The 12,480-nt window shown below is 37.5% G+C and overlaps 1 protein-coding gene across 1 annotated transcript; it reads right to left on the reverse strand.

Moving 5' to 3' along the window:
* Window positions 1-1,286: 1,286 nt before the first annotated feature.
* LOC101301273 lies at window positions 1,287-7,165 on the reverse strand. Its single transcript, XM_004294308.1, has 11 exons — window positions 7,048-7,165; window positions 5,690-6,452; window positions 5,155-5,183; window positions 4,342-4,408; window positions 4,059-4,116; window positions 3,349-3,441; window positions 2,803-2,917; window positions 2,676-2,723; window positions 2,539-2,584; window positions 2,329-2,399; window positions 1,287-1,685 (listed from the first exon to the last, which is right to left on the reverse strand). The coding sequence occupies exons 2-11, from the start codon at window positions 6,413-6,415 to the stop codon at window positions 1,646-1,648; spliced, it is 1,293 nt and encodes a 430-aa protein (XP_004294356.1). The 5' UTR covers window positions 6,416-6,452; window positions 7,048-7,165; the 3' UTR covers window positions 1,287-1,645.
* Between the last annotated feature and the right edge of the window lie 5,315 nt (window positions 7,166-12,480).

Here is a 12,480-nt window from a genome sequence, read left to right on the forward strand (position 1 = left end):
AAGGCTAGTTTAACATGATTTTTTTACCCAGTTAGCTATTGACCAAATGAACATACCCACCATGAAGTCTCTAATATCAGTGGATTTCCTGAAAGAGAAATAAATCCTCAGGGGTGATAGATTTCATGATTTTATCGCGGTTACTATTTTTGGATTAAAATATAATCCATTTATCACCTATCTACCTACTTCATTTGTGAGATTAAAAAATCCTTAGCATAAAGCGTGGCCGTTTGGAGGACCGCAACGTAACGTAGTGCAGATAATGTGGGCTTGGGGTGGTGCTATGTTTGAATGGTATCTGCATGTGGAGAGGATCTTTATTGTATCTCATATGAATATGTACACTAGAAAAGAAAGTTACTGTGAACAAAAGGTTTGTAGGAAACTTTGCTACGAAATTTGTAGTCAATGCAGTATTTTTTTTTTTTTTTTTTTTGAATAAACAGCTTTATCCAATAAACTTGTACTCAATTAGACATCAACTAACAAAGAACGCTCTAATGCCTACTCTATTTGTTTTGATATCATCAGTATTTTATAGCCAATGCTATGTATAATGAGTTTAAAAAAAAAATATGAGCTGAATGAACTTTTTTGAAAAATAGAAACGAACCATCTTTTCTTATTTTTCATGAAACTTTTTCTTTAAATGAGGACTCGCAACAAATTCGAAGACCTTATTACCACAGTTCTTGTAGCCCCATGCAAAAGAAGTTAAAGTTTAAAACTCAGAACAGAGTGTTCTGGGAACATTTGCACTACAAATACACAGCCTAGTTGTGAGCCTTGACCAAATGGACGGACGAGTCTTATATAACTGATCGTACATGGTTTTGTGCCTACATCACACTTCACAAATACGTTATTGAGAATGGAAACTTTAGGTTATATAGGCCGACTATATGAAGATTCAGGGATCTCACCTGTTCAAGTATGAAGTTTCACTCCTAATGTAATCAATTTACTGATTCAAACAAAACAAAAATGTAAATCTACAACAATACATAGATTACTCCCAACGTACAACATTCATTCCAGTCAATCTACAGTCTCATGTTGCGAAAGTGTTCATTGTACTCAAGAGTATGCAAAAAAGAAGTGATCAGAGCTGGAAATCAGAGGATTGGGTCTGATCTGTATTTCAGACTCGCCCAAGTAACCTAATGTAGCTAAATCCTCCCAGTTACCACATTTGAAAGTGGTAGAAATTAGAACACAGCACAGAACCGAAGATCACCACAACCACACCCAACATGATTTCACTGGTAATGAAGAAATTAACCCTTCCCTCCTCCCTCTGGCATGTGCGAGTTGAAAAAGGTGATGCCTCCTAGTGATGCGACTAACTCTAAGATTTACTGTTTTGTAATGCAGTCACCCTTGGTGTGTACCTTGCAACTGCAAAGACTTGCATCTACACAAGTACACGAATCATGACAAACAGATGGAGATACAAAATACCATTCTCTTTCCAATATCTGAAGAAAAATACCCGGAATTGATGGCATTCAGGAAATCAAGTCATTTCCATACAACTGATTAGCAAAAGAGAAACAAACAGAAAATTGTCCATACATCTCTGATCCAGCATATTCCAAAAGTCAAGGTGGGAGGCACTTTGAAGTTAACCCAATTGAAGCTATCAATCCATAGAATTCTCATGCAGTAGCACATACTCACGGCTGCAAAAACCAAGTTATAAGGATGTTGTCAATATTAGCAAAATAGCAAGGATTCCAGATCATAGCAGAAACAACAGACAAGAATGTGGGAAGTAAACCTATAGGTTTTTAAATTAGGTCATACTTTTGAGCCTCATGTCTCAAAGTATTATAAAATAAAACTCCTATTTTATATATATGTTCCAATTGGTATCCATGAGCATATTTCCCCATTTGAGATTCTGGTCAGTTTTACTCTATCGAAAAGTCTAGTTTGTATCCACATGCAACTACCCGAACACAAATGAACTCAACATCTGCCAGATCCCTAGCTGAACATTAACCTCAACCGTCTTAGTTAATTAGATGTGTTTCTAAAACCAATTGTTCAGCTACATCCAATAAGGAAACCATAAAAGCCTAACCAAATGAGCATTTCAACTGCCAGTTCCATAACAGCATACAACCACGGATAAAACAGCAAACAACCACGGATAAAACAGCAAACAACCACGGATAAAGCACGAAGACTAATATTTAAAAAAAAAAAAATAATATATATATATATATATACACACACATATATATTCTTTTGCTGTCTAGAGAGACGGCAATCTATGCATCACAAAATCTCAATTCAGATATTCATTCATCAGTAACCTACCTACTATTGCCAAATTTGATCGTGTCTCTTTCCATAAGTTCATAATATCGCTGAGGTTCAATTGCACTTTCCTGCAAAGCAAAGGAAATGTTAAAACTAAATTCCTGCATATACAGACAAATCTCACCTAACTGCAAACAACTGATATTTGTAAGTTGTTACTAATGGGGAAAGTATATGTGTGTGTGTGCATCAATATGAGCCACTTACATTAACAAAGGTCTTATTTGTGCTTCCGAGGTCCATTATGTAAGGCCTACAATAGTACACGAGAGAAGTTAAATATGAGATCTGGAACAATGACTACTCAATTAAATGGAATTAACCACAAATTAAATTCATCTTACTTTATTTCCTTTGACAATGTACCATCAGGTTGCTCCTTTTCTACTTGCCTGGTGTGATGGGGAATAAAAAATTAAATACTGACTCACAAAATATATAGCAAAATTAAAATGGCAATTATGGACCCACCGGAATTGTATAACAGCATGTTGTTTGCTGCAAGACGGGTGATCTGTAGGGATGTCTGCCACCCTTCTTTCCCTCCCAAAAAGGTAACAGCTTTGGCGATGTATCTTAAGGGGTTCTGAAAATCATATGTACAACTTAGAACCACAACCAAATTCAGCAATCATCATGAATAGATCTCAAAAGACATGAACTCAGAAAGATGAGCAGGAAAATGACTTTGGCAATGAATATGCGGGACCTTTAAAACTATGGAAAATCACCAAAACCTAAGTCATCACAAACAGAGTAAAAGAGTTAGAGAGATAAGTTTGGAATGCTAGTCAGAAAAATAGTACGATGCTTACTTAAGATTTAAGAGATTAACAGGTCCAGAAACTCAGCAGATAACCAAATAATACATCTTGTTTTTAGTTAACATATTTTTAAGTACGAGAAATTAAATGAAGAAGTAAGATGAAAAAACAATTGTCCGTTGGAAAAAGAGAAAAGAAAAAAAACCAACGAAAATAAAAGATAGCTTCTACTATCAAGATTCAAGAGACTTGCCATCAAGAACTTCACCACCCTTGAAAACATAAAGCCGCCATCTTACAGTAGGTTGCCGTGCTTCGGCTGGCTCGTTGTATAGTAGTGTTATACCTGGAAAATAACACCTAATTTAAATATTTTCATCTGCTTTTAACTTTTACTATAAAGAAAAGTAGATCTCCACAATCATTACATTGCACATGTACAAACTGTTGGACAATCCGAATTCAAGTACTGTATAAAAATTAGTTGCCTAGTTTGTATGGTGTGATATAGTTTCCCAAAGTAGATTTGGTTGTCATCTAGTTCATCATTATGACAAGGGTGTTAGTCATATAAACCAACCATTAGTGTTAATAATTATTCTCATCCCCCCCCCCCCCGGTGGCCCCCGGCCCCCTCCCTCTCCCTCCTCCCTGTCTCAACATGGTATTGGAGTATCAGAGACTTAAGAGGTTTTGAAATTATTTTGTTTTCTAATATTTCTACCCTAAAGTTTACCATGCCGCCCCAGGACAACAGCTATCCTCAACACTTTGGGACCCCAAAAGAAAGCGTATACTCCGGTGAATAGGCTTGTGATACTCTAGTGTGTAGTATTTCTGGTGAGCTTCTTGTAAGGACCATCAACATCCAAATTCATAAGTTCATCTAAATGAGAAATTGTTGCCTACTCTCATCAAGATTAAGAAAACTGAGTTTAAGAAGACAAAGAAATCAAGACTTACCCCTGAATCTATTGGTTTCTTCAGCAAGCTTTCCAGATAGCTCAAACGATGGCTTTTGCTGCAAGTCGAGTCACAGAAAGAACAAAAAGTAACTATAATTGCTGGCTTCCACCCAAAAGAACGAATGATTTGCAATAAAGTTATGATACTTTGAAGAATTAGAGATAAACAAGATCCATGCAGCTTGCAAATGCTCACCGAGGATAACTTGACATGAATAACCAAAAAGTTGAAGATGCGAGTTATGATGTCAAGAAAAGATACAAAGCTATGTGCTACTCACCTTTTTCTGTACTTCCAAGGCTTCCTCAGCAGCCTTCATCATAGCTACTGAATCATTCTCATCAATCCTGCTCAACCAAACAACCAACAGCTTATCAGCCACATCCTGACCTAATAAAAGATGCTGAAAAAGTAAAAGATAACATAGCCAAAACAATAGTAACCTATTTGTGTGAAACAGTACATTATCATGCAGTCCATTCTTAAAGAGAGGGCACTGCTGCACTTCCCTTAGACAAACATAATTTTAAGCCACACAGATTTTCTTGAGTTTCCAATTGCAACATCTTTAGGAAACAACAATTCATTGATACCCAAACCCTAACACATTTAAGGAGTTTCACCCTAACACATTTAAGGAGTTTCTTATACATTTTCAGTTCAGAAAAGTCTGTACCTATTCGTCCTCTGCCTACTATCAGTTGGACAAAAATTAAAGAAACAGCCAATATATTTCTGAAAACAATATTGAAAGTTCGGGGGGGGGGGGGGGGGGGGGGGGGGGTGGGGTGCAATTGAGGCGCTAGGAATTTCATAGAACAACAATATAATTCCAAACACCATACTATGATCAGAGCATTATGAAACTATTACGTATTGAGAAAATCTACCAAAAAAAATGCATTATATTACTTTTGGCCGCACGAAGATTTACTTTGTCAAGAATGCTAGATCATACTACTTCCACTAAGATCTCTACTTTTTCCCAGAACTAAACCAAATATATCAAAGTGCAACCCAAGAAGTATACATATGATAACCCAAAAATTCAACTGTTTAAAGTGTAAGCATAATATTTGAAAGATCAACTCACCCATCCTCAGCCTCTCTTGACTCTGGCACCTGAAAAACAGTTACCTACAGTTAGACACTTCAGATAAGTATCAATATAAACCACTACAAGCATCACACACTAATTTGACCCCAATGAATGCAAAGTTTAAGATTTATTCTTTATTTACTGTTTTGTTCCATCCAAGAAAGTAAATGTTATTAAAAGAAATAGTAAATAAAAAGGTACCAAAGCATACTACCACCCCCTTCTGGGTAGAATGTTACTGAACTCCAGTATAAAGTAAGAATCGAAAAAGAAATGAAAGCACAAACAAATTATAATATGAGTGCCTCCTATACAAAATTAAAGCCAATATATGTTTAGGAATACTTTATTTTTTCAAAGTTTAGGACTTTCTTGTATGGAACAAAACAGATGGAGTGTGAATACTAATTCTCTACCAAAGAAACTTTCTGAGATGCATTAATATGAAAAACGGTTTGCATGCATTCGTCATTTAAAGCAAGGCAATAAGTTCTTGTAATAGAAGGGGGGAGTGGATATCACCAGACACCTCATCACGAGCTCTCGTATCTGCTGCTTGCTGAGGTGAATGATTTCGGTGTCTGTTCTTGTGGTGTCCATTCAATGGAGAAGTAGATTGCTCATGTCTTGATCTTGAAGACCTATGACCAGTGCTGTCTTTTGCTGTCCTTCTCTCCATTCTTTCAGCCTGACTTTCCCAGTCTGAACCTTTTTCCCTGTGCATGCTTTTATCACTCCCTCTGCTATGATTTCTTCCACGGCCGTCAGTTACTTTCTCCCCATCTCTTGTATCACCAGCATGTTGAGGCGAGCGAGACCTATGCCTACTCCTACGGTGTCGATCAGATGGAGAAGTACCACGTCTTGATCTTGAAGATTTATCATCGGTGTCATTCCTTCCCAACGATTTCTCCTTTCTATCCCCCAAATCTCTCTCTGAACCACCTTCCTGTAAATCCCTATCATTGATCCTTTCATGTTCTCTCCCAGGCACTCTTTCAGCTTCAGCTCTTCTTAGCCGTTTTGTCCGGGGAGAAGGAGAGCGAGGAGGGGGAGAGGGTGACCTTGCATGCTTAGGAGACTTGGGGCGACTTGAATGTTTCTCTCTTGGTGGAGAACTGCCTCTGTGGGACTTTCTCTCTCGAGTAGGAGATCTTTCTGTTTGAGATTGACTCTTCCTAGATGGACTCCTCCTACGAGGAGACCCATGGTCCTGTACTGGAGATTTAGAATCATTCCTTAGATGACGCCCCATCAAGAAACTTGCAAATGCACTAGTCAACTTCTCCTGACTAACATAATTTGAGAAACAAACTAAAGTTAGAACATCAAGGACTACCGGATAAAGGCTCATCCAACACCTAACATCTAAATGCATAAACAAACATCAAAGTAGACAACAAATAAAAGGTGATGTGTTGATCTACTTTCTATAACTATAATTAATCGCAATGCCAATTAGCTAGCATGCTGGCAATAAATCAAACAGTGACTTCAAGCCGTCTACAAAATTAAACCTAAGCACCGAAGCAAACGACTAAATCGAATTCAAAGCTTAACTTCCACTATTTCACACAACTGAAATCCAAGAACGCAATGAAGCACAATAACTCACTAAAAATACCAGTAATTTTCTCTAAATTTTTGTCCTGAGTTCGTGAATTGAAAACTGAAACCCTAAGCTTCGTAAATTCCTCATTCGAAATTCGTTTCTCCTCCACAACCTACTCTGACTTCTTCACCATGAAAACTGACTAATTACAGATGCCGAATTTCCCAAAGAGTAAAGCCTCGGAGGCCTCCCGATTTCTATGTAACCCTAATTGCAACGAAATGAGAATTGAAAATAGCGAAAGTAAACCAGAGAGGGATAAAGAAATCGAATACCTGACTCAGGAAATATAGTTCGTCGTCTACAACAAACAAGATTCAGAGCCTGACTGCAAATTCTTCAACCCTGTGTTTGGGTTCGTTATGTTTTCCTCAGACTGAATGTTCAGTAAAACCCTGTTTTGGATTAGAGGGGTTTTTGGGTTGCCTGGTTCTATTAATGGGTTTGTATTGCCACCCGGCCCAATGCAGGATTTGTGAACCGTTTGTGTCGAGGGACGATTTCCTTGTTTGGTTTGCGGAAATGAAATTTTCCCATAACTTTTTATTTTAATGTTGTTGTTATTTAATGCGATAAGATAACGTGAGTGATAAATGTAAGGGAATAAAATAAGTCAAAGAGCGCATAGGGTGAACATCTTGAAATAATATTAGGATTTTCGACAAAATACATGTTTTCCAATAAGCACCGATTAACAAAAAGTGTTTTGTTGGTTACTCTACTTGTTTTGATATACCGTGACTGCCGTAAAATAATAAAATTGTAACATTTTAAAGTAGCCACAAAAAAAAAACTATTAAGTAAGCATGAGTTGGCCTCAATTGGACCATTGCACTCTCTTTTATTCATTGTTATTTTTTTTCTATTAACTTTTTTTTTTTTTAGAACTTCTATTAACTTAGTTTCTCATTGAGTAAGAAGGAAATTATCCAAATGTGTTTAATGTGCATGTCATAGGAAACAATGACAAAAAGCTTAACCATATTTTTTTTATTAGAGGTGTGACCATATATGTACAGAACTATAGATCGATGTGTGAAAACATGTCAATTTAAGTTTCACAGTGATAAAGGATAAAGTGTAGAGACAAAGAGATAACAAGAGAATTATCATCTTATTCATTGATAGGAGTCCTTTATATAGGGAATTACACAATACCAATATAGTAAGGATATGAATACATAGATCTAGTCTAACTACATATCATATTGGCATAAGGCCAATGCATACATAAAGAATATCTAAAAAGATACAGAATATCCTAGAACACTCCCCCTTGTGCCGCGCGCTGATATATCGATGGTGTTGATCTGTTGCCTCATCAAAAACCTCGTCAAGTCACAAAAACCTTGTGGGAGAAAAACTGAACCTTGATCATAAGAGAAAAAGAGTACAACGCACCCTTCACATTTGATAGCGACATGTATGTATGTGCTAGACTCCCCATGAAGTTTGCACCTCCCCCTGATCTTTACATCAATCATAAGGCTCTTTCTGATTTTTACTAATCACGAAAGTTTCAACAACTTAGCATGTCAATGCTCTTTAACATGTCTTCAAATGTGGCATTGGGCAATGATTAACTAAATCATGCCGTATTGTCCTCAAATGATCTTTTACACTTAGATCTTGAGGAGAAGGCTGCTTGTGAACTCAAAACATAAGTTCGTGCAGGAAATCAGATTTTCGTGCAGCATAACCTTCAGTTACTAGAACAGTCGTAACTTCCTCTAGGAAATACATATGAACAAACCGTAAACGCTTTTGGAAACTAGACTCATAGAGCTTTCCAACCGTATATCACACACGTTTTGGTTCGTCAAGAGCTATTCACAAAGTCCCGTCGAAGTTGACTATTTTGCCAAAATCAGATTCTCGAACAGATTCGTCCTACTTTACGAATTACGAAAATGGCCATAACTCACTCAATATGATAGGTATGATCAAATGGTTGGTGTCCTTGGAAAGTAGACACATAGACCTTTCCAATGGTACCAATTTCACTATTTTCCAGTGAGTGAGATTTCATGTAGGTCCCGTGGAAGTTGACCTACAAAACTTGGCAGATTTTGATTTCGCTATTGATGTGTCTTTCTTATGTAGGGATAGAATAAGCCTCAACCTTTCATACCATTAAGTATTGAAAAAGGAGTTACTGTCATTACATTGGCATTGCGTGGGCGCATAGCTACACTTAGTTTTACAACTTTTCATAGCGAATGAGATGTCAAGTCTTTCGTATTGTGTTGAGTACATTGATGCGTCTTATTGTACTTAGATGAGAACTCCATCTCTTAACACATATTTGTCATCTTGCTTTAGACAAAACAACGGATCTCTCTTTAGACCTTGACTAATTATGGGAGTATATGTAGGTCTCACTAGTTATAAAGTGCCTAAGCCGATTGATGGAAAATCAACATCAATACAGTCATCGAGTGCCTTATCGAGACCGTGTCTTCCCAAGATCTTTTTCTTCGGATGTTGATACATATTAGCATCTCTTGATCCATCAAGAGTCCATGTAAATCCGAAATGAACACGCAAAGGCATAATTCACCATATCCCTTCCAATCAAGTAGAGTCCATTTGCATTTCAATACATTTAGCACACGCGTGCTCCTGTGGTCTAGAACGACTTGATTCGGATGAATGAAGTCTGTTTAAGACCTTCATGTATATCTCTAATCCCATAGAGATGTTATTATGACCACATTCATAGGCTGCATGTTTAGTTATTCGGAAACTACCAAACTAACAAAGTAGTGGAGTTCAATGACATCCATTACGAGAGCATATCTCATCGTAGTCGATTTTAGTGTGTGTTAGTGAGAGACATTGCGCTATAAGGTAAGTCTAAGCTCTTGTTCTCACTACGCTATCTAACAAAGGTATAGTTGATAGGGTTTAGCTTGCGGTGTCAGCATCACCTGCTCAAGGACCTATCTCTTTGTTAATGCTGGATCGCATCTTTCCATTAGGCCAATCAACTAAGTTGATATCCATCCATGAAATGTGGTTCAATAGTAGACTCATTATCCCACGTCCTCATGTACACTAGTGTAATACTTGTAAAGATCTCTATATGGATTGGATTTGACATTGAGGCGTCCCCCAATGATAATCACAATTCAGACTTCATGAGACCGATTTGAGTATCACTGATCAATGGATCAGGTTGTGCCAAGCTCGTTTTCTTCCTAGTGCGAGAAAATATCGAACCTAAGGGCCTCTCTAATTTTAGGGAGCCACATGGCCTTGTGACACCAATTTTGCCACTATATGGCGTCACTATATCACCATCCATGGTGATGGCATCAAGACCAACACCTTTTGGTTGCCCCATGTCCTTTTGTAGGACATCAATCCTTGCAGACATATTTGCAGCATGTGATCTTGTCACTTTAACACTTTAAGCATTTAGGATCAAGATGAGACTTAGTGGGGACAAACCACGATAATTCACGTCGTTCCACTTGAACATTTGTGTTCTTATCTCCCCCTAATGGCGGGAATATTGTCTCATCAAAGTGATTATCCGCAATATAGCGGTGAAAGAGATCGTCTAGCAAAGTTTCTATATATGCGGATTATAGGTGGAGGTTCACATCCAACCTAAATACTTATTCATCTCAAATGACCCATCATTGTACACAGTGGCAATGCGATTTGACACTTAGAAATAACATTTAGCCAAGCTCAAGGATTGGAGATCCATTTCAATCTTGTTTGAGCTCAAGGATTGCAATCCTGGTACACAGTCACGAGCTGTAGTACAAAAATATTCAATAATGGTAGGTCGTAGATGAATAGTAAAGCTGCATGCAAATATTGCATAGCCCCAAAACGCATCAATAATGTTCGAGTGACAAGCTAAAGTTGTAACATCCCGGACCCAAATTTTACCTATTTACTAGGTATTTCACGAGTTATTGGAGAATTTAACAGTGCTCGGTAACTTAGTAAGTTAACACTCGAGTTTATTTGCGAGTTTTTCTGGAAATGTCAAACTCTTCTTGTAAGGTCCCGATGTCGTAGTTCAAGTCGATTCGAGTTCTTCGGTGTCTTCAGAATTGTTTTGCGGAGCTCCGGATTATTTTTCTATGTTTTATCGAAGGTTTGGTACTAGGACTATTCTTACTGAGATTAGGGTATAATTTTTTTTCGAGTTCTAAAGGAAAAGAAGTGGTGGACTTCGGTCAAAAGCCCAAAGTGGGTGTTGACCAGCTCTCCCACTGATAGGAGCATAAAAATGCGATGATTTTATAGTTTAACCTTTGCATTTAACTTAGCTATTCTCCTTTAAAAAGATCGTTTTAACTTTGTTATTTTCTTAGATACTTCGTGGAGCAAGATAATGCAAATATGTGTTCAAGTGATGCAAGCAAGGCTTCCAATACGAAGTAGAGATGTCAAGGATGGAGTTTGATCATTCACATGGTCAAAAATATCAAGGAAAGGTGATGGAACCACTTCACCAAAACAGAAGCTGCAAACACAAAAAGCTGAAAACTGGTTTCTGCTTATTTTCTCCGGTTTTCAAGGCCTATTTCCATGAGGTTCCGAGAATGGTTTCACCAAGATGACCACCCAGATTTGTAGAGGTGCGTTTGTAGATCAATTTAGAGTCAAGAATCATCCAAATTGGTGATGGCATCTAGGAGTTATGAAGCGTCGAAGTTGGACAGAAAATCAGTAGTTCCGGGAAAGCTGTGCAACAGTCAAGTTCGAGGCAGTGTTTGGAATGGATTTTGAGAAGCTTTCTTGGGGGTTTTTACACGATTTCAAAGAGTGATATCATTAATATAATTTTCCCAAAAGCCAAGCCCAGATTATATGTGGAAGACATTCAAAAGATAGCCCAAACATTGATCCTAGTCAAAGAATGAAACATAGTCTGAAAATGAAGCTTTGAAGACTTGGAGACTACTTAAGGCAGAACCCTAATACCAGAACGAAGCGAAGCTGTCATACTAGAGGAGAAGAAACACAGAAGAGAAGAGGGAGCCGTCAAGAACTCAAGGAGAAGAAGTAAAGTTCAGAGCCCATAAGAGATTGATCTCTCGACTCAGAAAATCAATCTTTTCCCCTGCTTTTCATCTTTCGTATTTTCTTTTCTTCCCGAATCTTATGAAATTCTCTTATGTGTTTTCAAAGATGATGAGTAACTAATTTTCTCTTAGTTAGGGGCTGCTTCCAAGCCCTAGACATGGTGTAACTATGAAGTTGACATTTATTTAATTTGTTCCATGGATTTCTGATATTCATTGGTTTATTGTTATATCATTGATCAATTTTGTATGTTTATTGCTGGTGGGCAACATTAGTATGCATTCTAGGTTGTAAAGCTATGAATGTTTTGTATGATCATCATGTCTACTTGCATTCTAGAGTAGCGAGTGAGTGTGACTTGAGCCCATTCACATAAATCAATGTCTAGGTAGATTAGGACAACATCAGTACCGACATTGTCTAGCCTTATTCATAATCTTTTAGACCTTAATGACTTCTAGGTGAGAGCTGTGCGAGAACATCACTCTAGGCTCCATTCTAGATGCTAAGTTAAGTTGAAAACATCATTCTTTTAACACACCAAGTAAGAAAGATTGATAGGTTAAGTTCAACACATCATTGACTTAGCTTGAGTAAGGATATCCGAATGAATTGAACATGTTAGTAAACACATCATAGGTGCAATCATTGTCTAG

Source organism: Fragaria vesca, linkage group LG3 (genome assembly GCF_000184155.1).
Source record: "Fragaria vesca subsp. vesca linkage group LG3, FraVesHawaii_1.0, whole genome shotgun sequence".
Lineage (NCBI taxonomy): Eukaryota > Viridiplantae > Streptophyta > Magnoliopsida > Rosales > Rosaceae > Fragaria > Fragaria vesca.

Excerpts from the sequence above, each read along its gene's own strand:
- LOC101301273 (XM_004294308.1), bottom strand. The coding sequence starts at position 6,415 with ATGGGGCGTCATCTAAGGAATGATTCTAAATCTCCAGTACAGGACCAT. Across the intron at positions 3,442-4,058 it reads AGAAACCAATAGATTCAGGG|GTATAACACTACTATACAAC; the intron begins GTAAGTCTTGAT and ends GTTATTTTCCAG. Across the intron at positions 2,918-3,348 it reads GGGTGGTGAAGTTCTTGATG|AACCCCTTAAGATACATCGC; the intron begins GCAAGTCTCTTG and ends TATGATTTTCAG.